General features: G+C 36.2%; 2 protein-coding genes across 9 annotated transcripts; one reads left to right on the top strand and one right to left on the bottom strand.

Annotated features, from left to right (window-relative positions):
* Positions 1–160: 160 nt before the first annotated feature.
* LOC100254803 (uncharacterized) lies at positions 161–15,389 on the bottom strand. Of its 8 annotated transcripts, XM_010663183.3 has the most exons (10): positions 15,241–15,388; positions 13,310–13,415; positions 12,641–12,870; positions 12,249–12,500; positions 12,086–12,162; positions 11,615–11,999; positions 8,542–8,604; positions 8,357–8,413; positions 707–762; positions 161–618 (listed from the first exon to the last, which is right to left on the bottom strand). In XM_010663183.3, exons 2-10 carry the CDS (start codon positions 13,398–13,400, stop codon positions 552–554), a joined length of 1,278 nt encoding a protein of 425 aa, XP_010661485.1. In that variant the 5' UTR covers positions 13,401–13,415; positions 15,241–15,388; the 3' UTR covers positions 161–551. The 8 variants fall into 8 exon arrangements, 5 of the variants coding, with proteins under 5 accessions (XP_010661485.1, XP_019072956.1, XP_002275532.2 ...); XM_019217411.2 differs by lacking the exon at positions 12,641–12,870 and having other exon boundaries at positions 15,241–15,389; XM_002275496.5 differs by lacking the exon at positions 8,542–8,604 and having other exon boundaries at positions 15,241–15,386.
* A 3,775-nt stretch (positions 15,390–19,164) lies between these two features.
* Positions 19,165–19,881, top strand: LOC109124256 (transcription factor bHLH36). Its single transcript, XM_059741877.1, has 3 exons — positions 19,165–19,317; positions 19,407–19,745; positions 19,831–19,881. The coding sequence occupies exons 1-3, from the start codon at positions 19,225–19,227 to the stop codon at positions 19,879–19,881; spliced, it is 483 nt and encodes a 160-aa protein (XP_059597860.1). The 5' UTR covers positions 19,165–19,224.
* The last annotated feature ends 375 nt before the right edge of the window (positions 19,882–20,256 follow it).

Genomic DNA, 20,256 nt, shown 5'->3' with positions numbered 1-20,256 from the left:
GACGATTATTTGTAACAGAAAAATATTCTTCAATACTTTGTTACATTGTTATCAAGAACACGGTATGGTAGCCATATTCTTGTGAATACAACCGCCTGATTCTCTTGAGATTCATATCCATCTCAATTAGCACTTTGTTCAGAAATTAAGAGAAAGAAACTGGATAATTTTTACATCTTCATATTCTATCAACTGTAATTGGTTTCTATGCGCATACAATTTCTAGGCATTCAAATGGCCTAACTCTGGCTCCGTTACTTTATATGAAGTTTTATCTTCTCATCCCTAGAGTCCAAAAGGAAAGAAAAAGATGGGTCGGGTTGGGGCGGTGTTACCCATTCAATTTCTGTACAAGTTGGTTCCCACCCCAAAACAAGTTTTCTTCTTCTGTGAAGAAATCATAAAAATCATAGCATAAAGATTTATACAACACAAAAGTAATAAGAATCCTGATTCTACAGATCACAACAAAGTAACTTCTCCGAAATTTGCCCCAGTATCCTACTAATCCATCTCCAACACAGAAGCAAGCCTGGTCTGCTGAAATGCAGTCATTTGGAGGATGAATGATGAGTCCTTTTCCGTGAGTGGCACCGATCGGCAACAGGACGGGAGTAACTGTATAAACATTTATATGTTCCTCAAGTTAAATAATTGGACCTTTGACACTATGTTTCAAGCATTCAACAACAAACTTGAGACTTACGAATCACTGTGCTCTTTATTTGTTGATTCCTGTATTTTCCGCAATGGTCCAGCTGCCTGTCAAGAATTATTTTTAACATGGCTCAGTTTGGGGCCATACATTTCACATAGAAACTAAATGTGGCAAAAATCTAAAATATGTAAAACCAAGCTTTGGCCTAGACTCACCTGGACAGTCATGAGAAAGCTTGCTTGGGACTTTTACTATTTTGCCAAACGAATTATTTTTGAAGGGGAAAAACTGTTGGAGCATGTTTGGTGCATAGGAACAAGAATGGGAGTAGGAATAGGAATAGAGGTAAATCATAATATAATGTGAAAGAGAGAAATCAAAACCCTTGTCAGAGCAGGTTTTAGTTTCAATGACAATGATTTTTTATTCCTATTCCTATTTCTAATAAGTAATCCAAATGTGATAATGAATGGGAAAGTGGAATGAATTTCCAATTCCCTATTTCAGCGTACTAAACGCACCCTTGTTGTCAAATATAGGCCTACATCCTTTCCAAAGTTGGATCATTAAATATACCACCAGTTTCCAGGACATAAAAGTGATCTTATAGGACCCCAGACATTGCTCATGGTTTTTTTGTAATTTCACCTGAACAGTTCCACACTTGCATTCTGGAACCATTGGTTAATCGATCCTCCATAGTCCTGCAGTTGGTTTGTAGAGGATATGCTCCATGTTCTACCTCCATCTTTTGTATACAGATTCTTAATCTACTATCTAAGGACCCTGCAGTTGGTTTGTAGAGGATATGCTCCATGTTCTATCTAAATCTTTTGTATACAGATTCTTAATCTACTATCTAAGGTCCTGTGGTTGGAACTGTGGTTGGGCCTACGGGATGCGATTCCCATCCCATAATATCTTCTTGAGCTTGTGTAATAAAATGGTCAAAGATTTTTCTCTTTTTCTTTTCACAATCATACCAAGCACCCACCACAATACCACCACCCCACCTCCGCGGTTAGTTGATGAGCAAGCCAACCAAGCACTTCAATATTTTAACAATTGATTTTCTAACCCCCAGTACATTGGCCATATCTGAACATTTCCCTCTCCCCTATCTCTACCATTCATAGATATATTTGCTTGGATGCACAAAAAACCATTTAAAACAAAAGGAAAATCAAAAATAGAAAAAATAAATACATCAATAAAGGAGAGAGAAGAAACACCAGTTTTCTAGTAAAGGATTTGGTTGAACAGTCCACAATGATGAATCATGTAATCCAGATGCAGCAATTAAATATAATATGTTAACAGAGTTTTCAGCTTCACCCAGCATACTGTATCAATGCAACACAGCATCAGCGTATAACATGTGGCTCAACAAGACATCAGCATGTTGACATTGTGGGTCAACATGCAAGTGTTATAAAGAAATTGTTGGATGGGATCAACTCCAATGAAATGAAGGGAGGAGGCAGATGTTGGTTTGCAGTGGATTCAAAATCTTTTGAAATCTCTGTAGAGGTGATTGGGGAGAGATGTAGGGGAATCATTGTGGAAAGGAGTAGAGGCTTTACTTCGTGGGTCAGGTTTGGAAGTCTCAGCTTGTGCTGCTTGCTGGAAGGGGTGGAGGCTTGCTGTAGGGGTGTTTTTGTGCAGGGTCTGGTCAAAAGGTGGGAAGATGGAGGAAGGAGGTTTAAGTTGGAAAGTCGAGCAAATGAGGCAGGTAGGTTCTTATTGTGTTCCGTGGTTGACCTGGAATCAAAGAGATATTGCTTAGTGTTTCCAGAAGGAAAAGGTATTTTGGGAGGATGGGTTTTGTTGGCTGAAAAGCTTCGCTCCCTTGGTGTTATGTCTCGGGATGAGCCTAGGGGAAATGCTGTTTCCTATGGGACAGGGAGTACAGTTGGGGAATCTAAAGGAAAAGCCCAAAAATCCTATGTCGATGTGGTGAAATCAAGAGAGAAAAAGGTAGGGGAAACACTATGGTTACAGTTGGGGGAGAAAGACATCTCAAGTGAGAGGAAGTTAATGGACCGATGTCTGGTTGGCAGATGGGGACATACTCCACTGTTGGATCCAGATATGTATGCTCTTGAAAGTTGGGGGAGAACCTGTTGGAATATTAAAGGAGGAATGAAGTTCACGAGGATAGGGGGCCCTCTCTTGCTGATCGAGTTTGAGAATAAAGATGAGGCAGACAAGGTGCTTTTAAGAGGAAACAGATGGTTCAAGGAATCATCTCTGCATTTGGACAGGTGGGACCCAAAAGTGGGGTGTTCTCAAAATGGCGAGAGAGCCGAGAGTGTTTGGGTGAGAGTCGTAGGATTGCCGATGCATTTTTGGAGTCAGGAAGCTTTCAGAAAGATAGGGGACTGTTGCGGGGGGTTCGTCGAAGTGGATGTAAATACTGCTAATCTTAAGGAACTAAGGTGGGCCAGAATATCAGTGAGATATGCAGGTGTAGAGTGGCCGAGTACCATGCAAGTAGTAGTGGGATCTCTTTGTTACGCTCTCCAGCTATGGTGGGAGGTGAAACCAGGCTTGTCGGAAGTGGTTCCGGCGATAAGAAAAGAAAAGGGCAAGGAGCGGGAGGTTAGGGATGACGGAGAAGGAGATACACACGCTGGATTCAAAAGGGTGAGAGAAAAGACGTATGGGGAACCTGCAAAAGTGGCTGAGAAGTACAAAGTAGGTGAAGGAAGCTACAGCAAGAAAGCTCAGCCCTCTGGTACTGTGCCAGGAGCAGCATCAGAGTCTGACGGGTCAACAGGAGACCGATCTTCAGCTTGGGGGAAGAGTTCTTGCTCTAGGCCTGGAGAAAATCTACCACTGGGCCGGCAAGGTGAATCGGGCTGGGAAAGAGAGCCCGCTGTGAAGGGCCAAGGGATTAAAAAATCAGAGGAAATGGGCCGGCCCAATTTGAAGCTTTCTAAAGGCTAGGTGGGGGAGGGACGACCCATTTTGAAGATTGCAAAAGGGGTTAGGGCTCCCGATGGGCGTCGCAGTGGTGGCGGAGAGCAAGAGGAGGATTTGTTTGGGTCCAAGCTGGGATCGCCTCGTCCGGCCGTCAATCTCTCAGAAATCACTAATGAGGCGTTATTGGAGGAGGTCTCCAGGTATTCCGATCAAACCTCTTCTCCTTTCTTGTCTCTGGGGAAACGAGATATCTCTCTCTTTTCTACTCCTTCTGGGTGGGACGGGGAAGGTGCTGTCATGGCTAGGGCTTCCGACCGGGGAACAATTTTAGATGACGAAGGGGGAGCAGTCATGGACCCGCTACGGATGATTTTGGCGGATGGAAGGGAGGTTGAGGTTTCGAACTTGGTGGGTAGAGAGCCTAGGAATACCGAGGTGGTATCAGTAGGGGTTTTGGAAAGAGTCTCCCATGAGGACAAGGAGAAGAGGGGCAAGGAGGGGGATCTGTGTTGGCAGTCTAGTAGCCTGGCTAAATTTAGCCGCTATCTAGGAATGCCGACGGAGGGATTTGAAGGGGAAATATTGCTCTTGCTCAAAAGAATGAAAGAGAGGAAAATTCAAAAAGGTAATTTGGATGGTAGAAAAAGGAGAAAATTAGAGACGTCAAAATTCGAAAGAGAATTGAGAAAATTGGAATGGACTGTAAACTATATTGGAGGTGGAGGAGGAGGAGAAGGAGGGGGAAGCACGAGTAGGTCTAAATGAAGCTCCGAATGCTCACTTGGAATGTAAGAGGGGCTAATAATTGCGACAAAAGGAAGGTAATCAAAGCCTTGATTAGGAAAAATAGGGTGGACTTGGTTTGCCTACAGGAAACCAAGATTCAGGAAATGTCTACGGGCATTGTTCGTAGCTTAGGAGTGGGCAGGTTCCTTGAATGGGGAGCTGTAGATTCAAGGGGTGCAGCCGGAGGAATAGTGGTGATATGGGACAACAGGATGTTGGAGTTGGTTGACATGCAAAAAGGATTGTTCTCTATTTCGTGCACTTTTAAGAGCTGCGAGGATGGTTTTATATGGACGTTTATAGGGGTTTATGGGCCAACTTTAAGGAGGGAGAGGGAGAGTTTTTGGGAAGAGCTGGGGGCCATTAAGGGGCTTTGGAATGGGTCGTGGTGCGTTGCAGGGGACTTTAATGCCATTCTGAGACCGGAAGAGTGCAACAGAGGAGGGAGATTGAACTCAATTATGAGAAGGTTCGCAGAAGTGATAGAAGAGATGGAGTTAAAGGATCTGCCCATGGTGGGGGGCCCTTTTACTTGGACTGGATGAACGGATAACCAGTCTTTTTCAAGGTTGGATCGCTTTTTGGTTAATGAGGAGTGGGATAGCCATTTTGGAGATGCGAGGCAGTTTCTCCTTCCAAGACCCGTGTCCGATCACTTTCCGATTCTTATGGACGGTGGGGGTCTGAGAAGAGGCCCTATCCCGTTTAGATTCGAGAATATGTGGTAGAAAGCGGAAGGCATAAAGGATCTATTGAAGCAATGGTGGGAGGAAGGCAACTTCAGTGGATCCGCAAGTTTTATCTTGGCTGAAAAATTAAAATTTATGAAGGCTAAGTTGAAGGAGTGGAACAGAAACAGTTTTGGAAGGGTTGAATATAGAAAGAATACGGCTTTGGAGCAGATGGAGTATTGGGATGCAAAGGAGAAAACCAGCAGGCTGTCATTGGAAGAGCTGGAAGCCAGAAACGAAGCGAAGGAAGAATATAAAAAATGGGTCTTACTTGAAGAAATCACGTGGAGGCAAAAATCCAGGGAAGTGTGGCTGAAAGAGGGAGATAGAAATACCGGTTTTTTCCACAAAATGGCCAACGCACATAAGAGGAGGAATAATGTGGACAGAATTAAGATTAACGGAGAGTGGCTTACGGAGGAGAATGATATTAGGGAAGGGATTGCCAATGCTTTTAAGACGTTGTTGTCTAACCCGGGGGAATGGAGGCCTTCTGTATCTGGGCTACAGTTTGAGATGTTAGAGCCTTTGGACACTAGTGCATTGGAGTCTCCTTTTATGGAAGAGGAGGTATTTGACGCCCTAGTGGGCTGTAATGGGGATAAAGCCCCGGGGCCAAATGGATTCTCTATGGCCTTTTGGCTTTTTGCTTGGGATTTCGTGAAGGCTGATGTGATGAGCTTCTTTAAGGAGTTTTACGAAAATGGCAAATTTGTCAAAAGCCTAAATGCAACATTTATGGTCTTAATTCCAAAAAAAGCAGGAGCTGAAGCTCTAGGGGATTATAGGCCTATAAGCTTGGTGGGAAGCTTGTACAAGTGGCTGGCCAAGGTATTAGCCAATAGGCTAAAAAAAGTGGTTGGAAAGGTGGTCTCCAAAGCTCAAGGGGCGTTTGTGGAAGGTAGACAAATACTAGATGCAGTGTTGATAGCCAATGAAGCCATTGATTCGACCCTTAAGAATAATGAGAGCAGCATTTTGTGCAAACTAGATATAGAGAAGGCGTATGATAAAGTGGACTGAAATTTTATTCTCACAATCATGAAGAAAATAGGTTTTGGGGAGAAATGGATTAGGTGGAGTCGGTGGTGCATATCCACTGCAAGTTTCTCAATGATGATCAATGGAACCCCTACGGGCTTCTTTCAAAGCTCCAGGGGTTTGAGGCAGGGCGATCCCCTTTCCCCCTACCTCTTTGTCATTGCTATGGAGGTCTTTAGTGTTTTCATTAAAAGGGCAGTAGAGGGAGATTTTTTATCTGGTTGTAGGGTAAAAGGTCAGAGCGAAGAAGGGGTCCTAATTTCCCACTTGTTGTTTGCTGATGATACACTGGTGTTTTGTAAACCTTCACAAGATCAGTTGACTTACCTCAGTTGGCTTCTCATGTGGTTTGAGGCTGCTTCAGGATTGAGGATAAACTTGGAAAAAAGTGAATTAATTCCAATAGGGAGGGTGGAGAGTATGGATGATCTTGCTGGGGAGTTTGGTTGTAGTTTGGGTAGTCTTCCAACCACCTATTTGGGGATGCCCCTGGGTGCTCCTTTTAAGTCAGTCACAGTTTGGGATGGTGTGGAAGAGCGCTTTCGAAGAAGGTTATCTATGTGGAAGAGACAATACTTGTCCAAGGGAGGAAGGGTGACTCTCATTCGTAGTACATTATCAAATTTACCCATCTATTTAATGTCATTGTTGTGCTTACCAAGCTCAGTTAGACGGAGATTAGAGAAAATCCAAAGGGATTTCCTTTGGGGTGGGGGCAATCTGGAACATAAGCCTCACTTAGTAAGATAGGAGTTGGTGTGTTTAAGCAAGGCGAAAGGAGGCTTGGGGGTCAAAAGCCTTTCCCTCCTTAACAAGACTCTTCTTGCTAAGTGGAATTGGCGTTTCGCAAATGAGAGAGAGGCTTTGTGGAATCAAGTGATTAGAGGGAAGTATGGAGAAGCTAGAAGGGGATGGTGCTTGCGGGAAGTGAGAGAGGCTCATGGTTTGGGTTTGTGGAAAGGAATTAGGGCGGATTGGAAGTTGGTGAGTGATAGGATGGCTTTCATAGTTGGTAATGGGAGAAGGGTGAGCTTCTGGAGGGATAGATGGTGTGGGGAGTCTCCTCTGTGTATGACCTTTCCCTCTCTTTTTGCTTTGACGGTTGAGAAGGAAGCGTGGGTGGCAGATATATGGGATCCCTTGGCTGAGGGGGGATGGGGGGGTTGGAACCCCTGTTTTTAAGAGCGTTCAATGACTGGGAGGTTGAGGAGGCGGAAAGATTTATGGAGAGGATTCAGAGTAAAAGAGTTATTGAGGATGTGGAGGATACAATATCCTTGACTGAAACCAAGAGCGGTAAATTCTCAGTTAAGTCTCTATACATAGCTCTTGAAGCGGGTGGTTCATCTTTGTTTCCTTCAAGCTTTATTTGGAATGCGAATGTGCAGCCCAAGATTAGTTTCTTCGCATGGGAGCCCACGTGGGGCAAAGCCTTAACTTTGGATCTAGTCCAGAAAAGAGAATGGGCCTTGGCGAATAGATGTTTTATGTGTCTTGAGAAAGAGGAGACCATAAACCACCTTCTTCTTCATTGTTCCAGGACGAGGGCGCTATGGGATCTTCTCTTTGCTTTATTTGGGGTGTCTTGGGTTTTGCCTTTTTCAGTTAGAGAGACCCTTCTAAGTTGGAATGGTTTTTTCATGGGCAAAAATCGCAAGAAGGTGTGGAGAGCTGCTCCTCTTCATATTTTTTGGACGGTTTGGAAGGAGAGGAATTGATTGGCTTTCAAGGATGAATCGGTGTCAATTCAAAGATTGAAACACTCTTTTATTCTTACTTTATGGGCTGAGGCTAAGTTGTTCATAGACGATTACCCTCTAACTATAGCTAATTTTATTGATTGGTTGGGTTCTAAGTAGGCTTGTGGCAATCGGTTTTTTGTTTTTTGGCCTATGATGGCGGGTGTATAGGTTTTGTATACTTAGAGTCGCTATTTTAGCGTCTCTCTCCTTTTTTTTAATGAAATTCATTTACTTATCAAAAAAAATAAAAATAAAAAATGCAAGTGTTATGGGTATGGGATCCTTGTCCTATTTTATTTTGCTAGCATTAGTATATTTAGAGATGAAGAGTGAAAGCAAATGGTTTTCTCTATAGAGGATTTTTGACTAATCAAGCTCTTGTATCCTAAAATTTGAAAGTGTGGCCCCCATATATTATATAACATGATACACACAAATAAACAAGTAGGATAAGGTTAAAGATGTATACTAACAGGTTGGGATAACTTTTTGTTGCTTCTGCTATGAGCCTCTAGGTATTCTTCATATGACTGCAACAATAAATCAAAAGGAAAGCCATTTATCAGAAAAGAAAAGAAAAACAGGCAAAAGGTATCACTGTTATTTTCAAATGAAAGGGGAAGAAGGGGGAGTAAAAAAGAGAAAATGAGGCCATTACTTTCTTACAATATTGAGATTCAAGAATGAAACCACAGATCAATGAAAGCTTCCCTTGACAGAACTTTCATGAAACAACAAATATACAAATTAAGAATGCAAGAAATATGATTATAATTTTTTTTTTTTTTTTTTTTACTTTTTTTGATAGGCAAACAAGAATATATATATATATATATATATATATATATATATATATATATATTAATAAAGAAAGCATCTAAAAAAGGTGCATCAAGAAATATGATTATAATTGAAAGGGGAGGAGGGGGGAGGAAAAAAGAAAAAACGAGGCCATTCCTTTCTCACAATATTGAGATTCAAGAATGAAACCACAGATCAATGAGAGCTTCCCTTGACAAAACTTTCATGCAACAACAAATATACATAAGCATGTAAGAAATATGATTATAATATTTTTTGATAGGCAAACAAGAATATATATTAATAAAGAAAGCGTCTAAAAGAAAAGCATCAAGGTACACATTATGTACACAGTTACCACCAAAGAGGCAAGCAAAAAGGAATAAGGAAAACAAAAAATAACCTCCCCCTCCTTACTTCAAACTCAACCAATCTACAAAGCCTATCATTGACATAGAATGATTGCCTATGTACACTCTAACCCAATCCAAGAAGATACACATAATTGCTTGATCCGACTCTTACACCTTCAAAAGACTCCTATTTCTTCCTTCCATAACAGCCAAAATGTGCAAAGGAAGCAACCCTCCAAACTTTCTTCCTCTTCTTCCCCACAAACGGATCATGTCAACTTAAAAAATTGTCTTTCACAAAGGAGAGCATCACTCAGCCTACTCCAAAAAAAGAAAAAAACCAATTGCCATAGGATTTTCGCAATGGAGAAGTGAAGCAAATTATCAACTGACTCTTCACCCCCTTTATATATGTTATATTCGAAATACTCTAGCCCCTCCTTCTAAACTGATCAAGAATTAAAATTCTTCCCCAAATAGATTTCAAGTAAAGAAACTCACCTTTGTTGACATCCAAAGGTTTCATACTATGCTTATGGGAAAAGGCTCACTTCTTTCCTAGGGTCAGGATGCGCAGAAGGATTTGACAAAGGACTTGCAGGTCTTAGTTTTCTTCCAACCAAATTTTTCATCCTCGTCCCTTCTAACTAAGATTGATTGCAGTCTCCAAAAAAAGACATTCACTTCTTTTGATTCCCAATCGTGGAACCGTCTATGACACAAAGGACTCCACCAACCCCCCTCCCTAATCTGTTCCCACATTCTACTATCCAAGAGTCTTTATCAACAACTATAGAAAATAACACCAAAACAAGACTTTTCCAAAGAATTTTCACCGCACCATCTGTCTTTGAAGAATTTATCTTTCTGCCATTACCCACAATGAAGCAAGTTATACTTTTGAAGACTACCCACCTGTTTCCGATAGCCTTCCACAAACCGCACCCCACCCACAATCATTCTTCACTGCCCTCGAGCACCAACACCCATTCTTCAATTCTACTAGATTCTTTTGTTCTCTTTTACCTGGGAAATACTTTGGTTTAATTGATTTACTTTCTTTTGTTGCCACTAACAAGAGGGTAAGCATATGGTGAGAAAACCAAGTAAATTTGAAATCCTTAACATAATTATGTTAATTACCAAGGGACAGTAGAACTGATTCAATACCTAGTCAGTTACATATTAACATGTAATATTTCCTTGCACCTGCCAAACACATAATCGCATCCAACGCCCACATTCAAACCCATGTGATATAGGAAAAAACCAAGTGCATAAGAAGAATTTGAATTAATAAGCAAAATTCTTGGCTAGATGGGAAAAAATGCACTCAATTAATTGAAACAAAAAGGAGGCTGAAAATGTTCTGCCCCCCACAAACACAACCAAATCCAATCCCCAACCACCAAAAACTCAAATAGATAAATTTACCCATATAAGTTTCTCAAGGCTAGATGTCCAATGACCTAACAAGATTTTAGACCAATTCTTTTTCATTTTTGTTTTTTTGATAGGTAAAAGGATATTGTATTAAAATATATATATATATATACACGATGTATATAAAATAACAAAAACCAGATGGGGCGAATACACAAAAATAAGCAACCACACCCCACGGAGAACTAATCCAATCCACCAAATCCACAAGATTTTAGCCCAATTCATCAACTGTAGTTATTCATTCCTGTCACGTACTCCATAACTGGCCAAGTAACTCATCTTGGAAACTTCGTCAACCGTCACATAGTTTGGCAACAACTTTCATCCAAAACCCAAGATGGCATTTACATTTCTCATCTGGCCACGTCACCTGAAGAAAGAAATCACAAGGCTTACGAGGAATTTAACCCTACCTGCAGTGAACATGAGGTAACCAGATAGAAGACAAGAAGATATAATAGAGCTTAAGCTCAAACGTTGATGTCCCATAGAGAAGTAATATTTTGGATTGAAGTTACCATCTAACCCATTAATAAAGTTTCCAGGGGTTGGTACCAACAATGTAGACTTGCATCCCACCTTCTGCTTGTGTGGCTCAGTTTTAGTTTGGAAACCAAACACCACCACCCCGCCAACAGGCAAAACACCACCACCACCACCCAATAAAACATAAATAAATAAGAAAATAATATCAACTTTATGAGTTGTGTAATTTTCATTAAACTGTTTAAAAAACTTATTGACAACATCAATAACCCATGATATCTAAAGAAACAAAACTCCAAGGAACGAAAAGCTTCCACAGCAAAACAGGTCCATGGCTAATTATGATACTAGAAAAATAGATAAATATAGAGTGAGAAGCAGTCCAAATTAATTATCGGATATAAATGACTACAAGATAATATTTTGAGCACAACAACACTTACCTTCAAATACCATATATCTTTTCTAAAGTGCATGGATTTAATGCATAACAACCATCAATAATCCAATTTATCATTGATATAAAATGTCCAATTATTTTTCTACACAGCACAACTTAGATTCACTCCTTTCCTTATTAATGAGAAAGCAGTGGATATATTTTGCATTGGTTAGAACATAGAAGCTAAGATAGGATGTCAATACCATTTCAAGAATATCATCCTCAGTCAGTGTACTTGCAAGAGGGCTTCTCTCAGCTGACATATTCCAAACATCAAAACCAGAAGACATATCATGATCCACTTGTACACTAGTGAAGTTACCACTAATCCGAGGATGTTTCACCCTTGTAACTTTCGATGGCCCAGAAGAGATAGGCAAATTTTCAGGAAGAAATGGTCCGGTTGATCTCTGGTGTGCTAAATGGAATCTATTTGCTTCAGCTTTATGTTGGTAGAGCAAGGAAGGATAAAGCATGGATGTCCATGTCATATGCATCGAAGACAGGTTATACTCTTCACCTGGTAAAGAACATGAAGGCTCCATAAAAGGCCTTCTTGGAGGAAGATCATCACCAGAAAAGTCATTCCTGCATAAACTCAGATCGATTGACATGGCTGTTAAATCTGGATTTGACAGTTTCCATAACCCTACAACTTTAAGAATAAACCATACTTTCTTAGATTGTCACCCACATCAGTCTTTCCATCAAGGAGCTCACAAAGAGCTTCTCCAATTTCTTGAGATAACTCCTGGAATAACCACAATCATATTCAAACCTTATAGTCCTCTACAAGAGCAAATGCAAGAAAGAAAGAACACTAAAATTAAATTAAACCTGGCAGTCCCTACTGATCTTGACAGGTTTGTAGTCATTCAGTGGATTCTTGAGATGCAGCGTTTTTTGGAAAGGCAAATCATGTAATCGCAGCCATTTGACCTTAAAACTGCGTCCCCAAGGATTATTTCCACCACTTCCTTGACTCCATACATTGTCCCGTCTCCATCCAACAGAAGACATCATTTGGGCATACCCTTGGAAGAAACCACTCATGTTGACACTGAATATTAGAATCACTTTACCAGAATTCTGCAAGAAATGCACAAGAAACCACTCATGTTGACACAAAATATTGGAATTACTCACAAGAATTCTGCAAGCACACACATCTTTATAAAGCATGAAGATTGAGAAAACAGTACAGGACTCTATACTAAGAGGTATCTTACATGAAAAGCTTCTTCCAAAATTGGTTCATTCATGACTTGAGTAGCCCAAATTCCTTTCTCCATCGATAATTGGATATTATGATGGTTCAAACTCTTAATGATGAAATATCTTGTACTATACAATTTACCCTTTTTATTTGCACTTGAATTTAGCATTCCAGTGTGAGAATGCCGCTGTTCTTCTGGCCCAGATGGATAGCCATCCTCATTTGCTTTGTAGCTTGAGCTTTCTAACAAGACAATTCCATATTATTCATATTACTACATACTTTATGAGAAAAATTCAATAAGAACATATTATTGCTTTATTTCGAGAAGTTAGAATAAACAAATGAACAAGCATAAAACATTAATCCCTACTGGTTTCAAATATTATATAAAAGTCCAACTTTTGGGTTTCTTTCCTACTTGATAAAATAAAAGAAGCAAGAGATAGATAAATAAGAAAACATAGAGAAATATGCTTATTAGGGTTGCCTCTCTTGTTCTGATAGATTAGACACTTTTTATAGCTAGAAATTCCAGAATCTCCTTAAGCCTATAATGCTCTCAAAAAAATGGGACAGCTTGTACTCTCAATACAGCATATTGTCAACATAAAAACCTACTTAACTACAAAAGAATGATAATCATCTAGAAAACTAAAATAAATTTCACATGGTTTACTACCTGGATCATCAAAATTCCCCATATCATGTTTCCAATCAGTCACTGATGAATCAACTACAGATGCATTTTCCTTTGCAGTATCGGAAGACATATCCTTTTGAACCTCCTATGTCACAATCATAGCAGAGGAAAGCAAGTGTAAAACAAAGATACAAACCATTGCAGCACAAATCTAGTGCAGATAAAGAAACATGGAAAAAAGAAAGAAACTAGTATAATTATAGAACTGAAATGGATCATCTGCAATTTCAAGCACTATTACCAAATGCCAAAGAACAATTGCCAGAACCAAAAGATAAAGAAGCAACACCGAGAATGAAAAATAGGTTAAAGCAAAATAGTAAGAGCAGGATTTCACTTTTTATAACTTAATAGCCAAGTTTCAGTATCATATGTGAACATTGAAAGTTCTTTCTGGACTGCCAACTCACATTTATTATAGCCTATATTAGTAAATTGAGAGCCACTTAACAGTGCTTGTATTAATGCTACCACAAGGGTATCCAACAGAAACATTACATATGTTTGCAAATGTTGTAGAAGCATTGAATTCCTTATAGAAAACATGGAGTCTAGAAGCAGGAGCAAGTCCATACTCTATTGTTGAACCTTATTATGGCAAAAGTTAAGCCTCGAACAAAGAGTGTGGCTACTAGCAAGCCAGCAATTTAAAGGTAACATTTATGATTTTATTCTTCAATTACAGGTCAAAAACACACATCTCTTCTGCATCATGAACTTAGGTGCCAAGCGAAAAAATATTTTTCTGGAATTACATCATGCACCTTACATCTCTCATGCCATATCAAAAAGATACCAAAGCATACACTAAAGTGTTGAATCAGTGTGATACAACTTAGCTGGTTTGATATTTGGATGACAGCAATTACCTATACACAGAATATCTTACTGTCAAAATATCACTGGAGAATGCAAGACAGCCTCAGATTGATACAGTTTCTAGAACCAAGTAGGAATGTATCATAATTTCCATTTTCGGCAACAATTCCTCCATTCTTTCAAGTAACAACATTTTCATTTGTAGATAGAAAGTTCAGAGACTTGAAAAGCAGAATTTACAACATCTATAGCGTATTGATTACACTGTGTCAGTCTAGGTCGTTAGCATTGATTGCAAATCAAAATTGAATACGGTAAAGCACTCAACCCTAACCCAACCAGTCACCAAGTATTTATATTTCCCGTGAAGTGGGATAAGCTTTGTTTATAAGGCTCCCCCACACACCATTTGACCGCTTAAAAAAAAAAAGGTTCTTGTCAGTAAGTAGAGGTGAGATCTTAAAATGAAAAAAAAAAACATAAAACAAAAATTCAGAAGGATATTTTAGAATTTAGAATATTTTTTTAAAAGCATTTTATTTACAGAAAATGCCCCCAAGACCTTCACCAGAAAATACATTATACCAAGAAATGGGCCCAAGGAAAAAAAACCAAAGCGGACAGAAGAACCACTTCCACTGATTTCTAACCAACTCCTCTAACTTTGTTAATCCAGCTTCTCATCCACAAACCTGTACATCTTTCACAAACACACCATTGAACCGACTTTTGTTGTATGGACCATTCAACTCAAACCACAAACCATCACAACCGACTCCAAATCTAGGCCCCCCATTGATCACTCAACGTTCAAAATTAAAAAGCCCACGTTTGGCTGCCAAGAACATATAGGGAAAATACAGAACCGAAAGTTCCGAACCTTTGAATTAAACTCAGCTGGCTAGAGACTTCCACTGTCTCCATTCACAAAACAACAAGCAAATTCCATTTCCTCCTATTTTCCAATGTTTTCTCAGTAACCAAGCATAACATTAAAAAAACAAAACAATGAGAAACCAAGGCGAATTTAACAACTATAATTAGAGAAGAGTAAGATCCCATGAAATTGAAATGAGAATGAAAGCAAATACCTCTAGAGAGAGGAAGACAAAGAAGAAGAGGGTGAGAGTGGTGATGGCGATAATCTTCTGGAAGACTGGAACCACTCCCGAGCCCTAGCTTTTGTTTTCCGCTTCACGAGTCCCAGCTTCCTAAAAGTACTTCTATATTAGATTCTGCACATTTCACAACTGTTTCTGGCCCTTTTTTTTTTTTTTTTTTTTTCCTTCTTTTTTTCATTTTTAAGGTTTTTCGATTAAACGCTTATATGAATTTCTATTATAATTTTCAAGGTTAATTTCATCATTCACCAACATTCCTCGTGCTTTTTAGTTTTTATTGATTTGAAATTTCATCAAGTATTTTTCCCGAGTTTCTGACTAAATATACTTAATTTCTATTAATTAAAAATATTATCAAATACATTTCATCTTTTTTTCATTTGTTATTTTCATTCATCTCCATTCTAATTTAAAATAAAAAAAATATTTAAAGAAATTTCAAATTAATAAAAGATAATTATATTTAGTTAAAACCGTAAATAAAATGAATAAAATTAATCCTTAATTTTACTAATATAATTTTTCTATATTTTCCATGATTTCGATGTAACTTATATTCTCATATATTTTTGTTAAAAATGGGTAAATTATTTGTTAATTGCTCTCATTAATAAAATAAAAATAAATATAATACTTGAAAGGTTAAATATATAAAAATGAAATATTAATTCTCATTAGAAATTAATCTCTTTCTCTTTTCTCCCACTTTCTTATTAAGTTTTTTTAAAAAGTTCAAAAAATATTAAAAATAAAAATATAAAAATAAAATATTAATTCTAGTTACAAATTAATCTTTTTTTTTTCTCTATATCTACCCCTCTATTATATCATACTCGACTCTTTGGTTACATGTTCTTAAATGATCAAAAAGCAAAAAAAAAAAAAAAAACGAAATGGAATATGAATAAACATGAAAAATTTTACAACTCAAATGTTATGTTTGGTTCCTTAAAAAAAAGTGAAAAAATATGAAAAAGTGCATAAAAAATATATAAAGGAAAATTAAAAATAAGTAAATTATTTTTATATACTACTTTAAAGTAAAAATTAAATAATTTAAAAATATATTAATTTTTAACTAATTTTAATTATATTTATTTATCATAAATTTATTATCCTAATTTTATCTCTCTAATAAATTTTAAGGTTTAATCTTTGCCATTTTTTTTTAAATTTTCTTGAATTTATTTTCTTAACTTCATTTCTCCGTATAATTTTGAAGGTTTAATTAATTTACTTTCTATTATTTGTTTTCCAATTTACCTTCTTTAAATTCTTTCATTGTTGTTTTACTAATTTCTTCAAACAAGTTTTGAATTGATTCTTTATATATATCATTTACATCAATAAAAATAATTTTTTTCTATCATCTAAAAAATATTATATATATAATCAATGTCTAGAATTTACTTATTTTTAAATAATAACAAGGGTGCTGTTAATTACTTGAATTTTTTTTTCCCCCTACCTAAACCTCCTAGCTCTTGTTGGATAAGTGGATCAATTTTATTATTTTCACATATAAAAATAAAAATGTTTTGAAAAAACATAAACCAAATATATAAAGTATGTTTGGTAAATGTTTTAAAAAATAATTGTGAAAAATAATTTTTAAAAATTATTCTTTGATTTTTATAAAATAAAATTTTGTTTGGAAACGTAAAATTTTTTAACATGTTTACAATGTTTTTAAAATATATTTAAATATATTTCAAAAATAATTTTTATATGTAATATTTTATTTTTAATCATTTTACATCCTTATATAATTATCTCTTAAAATAATTATAAGAAAACAAATGAAAATAATAAAAAATAATTAAAATATAGTATTTGAAAATATTTTATTTTTAAGACGGGAAAATAGAAAATAGTTTTTAATTTTTAAACATATTTTTTACTTTTTTATTTGAATAACATAAAACTGTTGTAAAAAGGAATCCCCAAACAGTCCCGTATTCATACAATGCTTTCAGTTTGTTCATGGTCATGTGACAACTAAGAAGTGAGAAGTGACACAACCCATCATAAATATATCAGAAGTTAACTTGTCTAATGACTCTAATGTACAGATGATTTGTCTCCGTTATTAAGTGGAAGTGGTAGTACTCCATTGTCTCTTACCATAATCATAACTTGCATGGGCATATTTAATTTTATCCAAAGCCATATTTATATAGTTGAGAGTCAAATTTTTTGCTTTTTTTGGGCTAATTTTTATTTTAAAGTTTATGATTTTTTAAAAGAATAATATACAAATTATGAAAATAATGTTTCTTGTATAAGCTATATAAGAAGATTAGAAAATAAAATAAATAGGGAAATTTTTTTTGCTCCTCAAACTATTATCAAATAGGTGCCGAAATTGAAAATTTAAGCTCTTAAAAATAAATGACTAAGAGTCTATTTAGAAATTATTATAGAAAGTGTTTTTAATTTAAAAAGTGTTTTGGAAAAAATATTAGGTGTTTGATAAAATTCAGAAAACATTTTTAAAACATTGAAAAATTATTTGTAAAGTTAAAAAATCACTTATAATATTTTATAGAGAAACATTTTATAAGTAATTATCCTAAAAACACTGAAAAAAATATTTTTAATAAAAACACTTTGAATATAAATACTTTCAAACGCATTCTAAACTTATCTTATTGAATGATAATAAAAAAATGGAAATAAAATATGAAGAAATACTGATTTTTCAATTTTCTAATAAAAGGATTGTATAATTTTAGAGTGAATTTGATAGTATTTTTACTTGAAATATTTTATCTAAAAGTATTTTTTGGATAAATCATCTATCAAATGTTTTTTTTTTTTTTTTAGAAAACACTATAAATGATTTTTTTAATAATATAAATGATTTTTCAAAATTTTAAAAGTGTTTTTTTAAATTTACTAAATATCTAATTTTTTTAAAGAACACTCGCTAAAAACGCTTTCTAAAATCATTGTAAAGGACTATTAATCTCACCTTATTAAGGTAACATGAAGCAATGGAAATGGATTCAGCCCTAAAGAATAAGAAATCAGAGATATAAATAAGAAAACGAAAATAATCCATAAATTGTCTCTTGAACTAGCTAAATTATTAATAATTAATTCAAAAGTTAAATTTATAAACCATAACAACACTTAAAATATAATACATAAATATAAAGCCTTATATTTTTATAATTAATTCTAAAAATATAAACTTTTAGATAATCAATTAATAATATTTTATTATTTATTAATAGAGTAATAGTTAAACATAAAGCCTTATTAAAAATAACATTTTACTTGTTATAGAGTGAAGTTAAAATTGAGATAATAATTTCAACCGAGATAATTTAGTGCATCATTGGATATATTTTCTATATTTTTTTGTTTTTAAAAATATAAAGTCTTCTATAAAATACGAGAATTCCTGTATAAAAAGTAGCTACATACTTTATACATTTGAAAATACTTCTAAAATTTGTAATGTCAAAGAAGTAAAAAATGTTCACTTTCACATATTTTTAAAATTTTAAGAAGAATTTTTAAGGGTTGTTTGGGAATTGTATTTTAAAATAGTTTTTTGGTTTTTTTTTTTAAATATATATATATATATATATATATATAAAATATATTTAAAAATTTTCTATTTTTTGTTTTTAAGAACAACAAACAAAGCATTTTTAGAGAATATTTTTTAGTTGTTTTGTATTATTTTCACTTATTTTTTTAGGATTATTTTAAGAAATTTCCTAAACTCACGGTCCCTTAATTAGGTTTGCTTGATGTACTATATATTTACATGGATGAATATCAATTAGGGTTAAGCTTCGACCTTTAATCACACTTTACACATTCACTACTTGTATAGATACCGCTCATCTCCCCAGGAAGCGTAATTACAGTCGGCAGCGCAAGTCGTCGGCCTTCGTCGGTGACAGGGATGATTACCGTAGTGATAAGAAGAAGAGGAAGATGATGCATAGATATGTGGAACGACAAAGAAGGCAAGAGATGGCTGTGCTTTATGCATCACTCCGATCACTGGTCCCCAATGAATATCTGAAGGTATCTGTTAGACTTTTTCTCTTTTCTTATCTCCTTGCAGTTTCTTTCGTCATGTCTTTGTTTCCACCTATTTGTGTTGATGGTTTCAGGTAACGCGATCAGTACCCGATCACATATACGAGACAGTGAATTACATTAGGCATTTACAGGATAAGATCCAAGAGCTGAGTGACAAGAGAGACTGCCTAAAAAAATTGTCCAATACTTCAAACAATGTCGCCCCAGATTGCCCGACAAGCTGCCTGGAATGCTCGTGTGTGACAGTGGAGCCATGCTGGGCCGGAGTGGAGGTTCTGGTTAGTACTGGCTTCACTCAAGGGCTCCCGCTTTCGAGGGTGCTCAGTGTTCTAACTAGTGAAGATCTGAGCATTGTTAGCTGCAGCTCCACTAAAGTGAATGGAATGTTGCTTCACAGTACTGAGTCTGAGGTACAGTTTACCAATTCCTGGAGTTCATTATCTTTGTTGTTTCATTCCAACCATAGTCCCATCTCATTTTCTAGTCTACCCTCAGGTGAATGATGGCGCAGGAGCATCGATTTATCTGAGCTACAGCAGAAATTAGCCGACTTAAAAGTCAAGACTTCAAGCAAGATTTTGAAATGGTGATGTGGATTGGGTGGTGGGGCTTGGTTTGCTGCGTAAGGAAAATCCGATGTCTGCGTTCTTGACTAGACTTTTAACCGGCCGATTGATGCCTGAAAATGTTGATAATTTGTCAGAGATAACAGCCATTGATTCTTCTTGTACATAGGAAAAATATGTTTGAATTGCTGGAACAATGGAGGAGGAATCCTCATTTCATGCATGTACATTATTCCATTTTTCTCCTATGTTATGGTCGATTGAGTTAGCTTGGATCCAAGACTGCCTTAGTTTTAATCTCTTCCTCCATACAGGTCAAAAAATGGAAAACATACCCTTTCTGGGATTATATAAC

Source organism: Vitis vinifera, chromosome 2 (genome assembly GCF_030704535.1).
Source record: "Vitis vinifera cultivar Pinot Noir 40024 chromosome 2, ASM3070453v1".
NCBI lineage: Eukaryota > Viridiplantae > Streptophyta > Magnoliopsida > Vitales > Vitaceae > Vitis > Vitis vinifera.
Note: the sequence above shows the minus strand (reverse complement) of the source record. Positions and strands in the feature narration are given on the sequence as shown.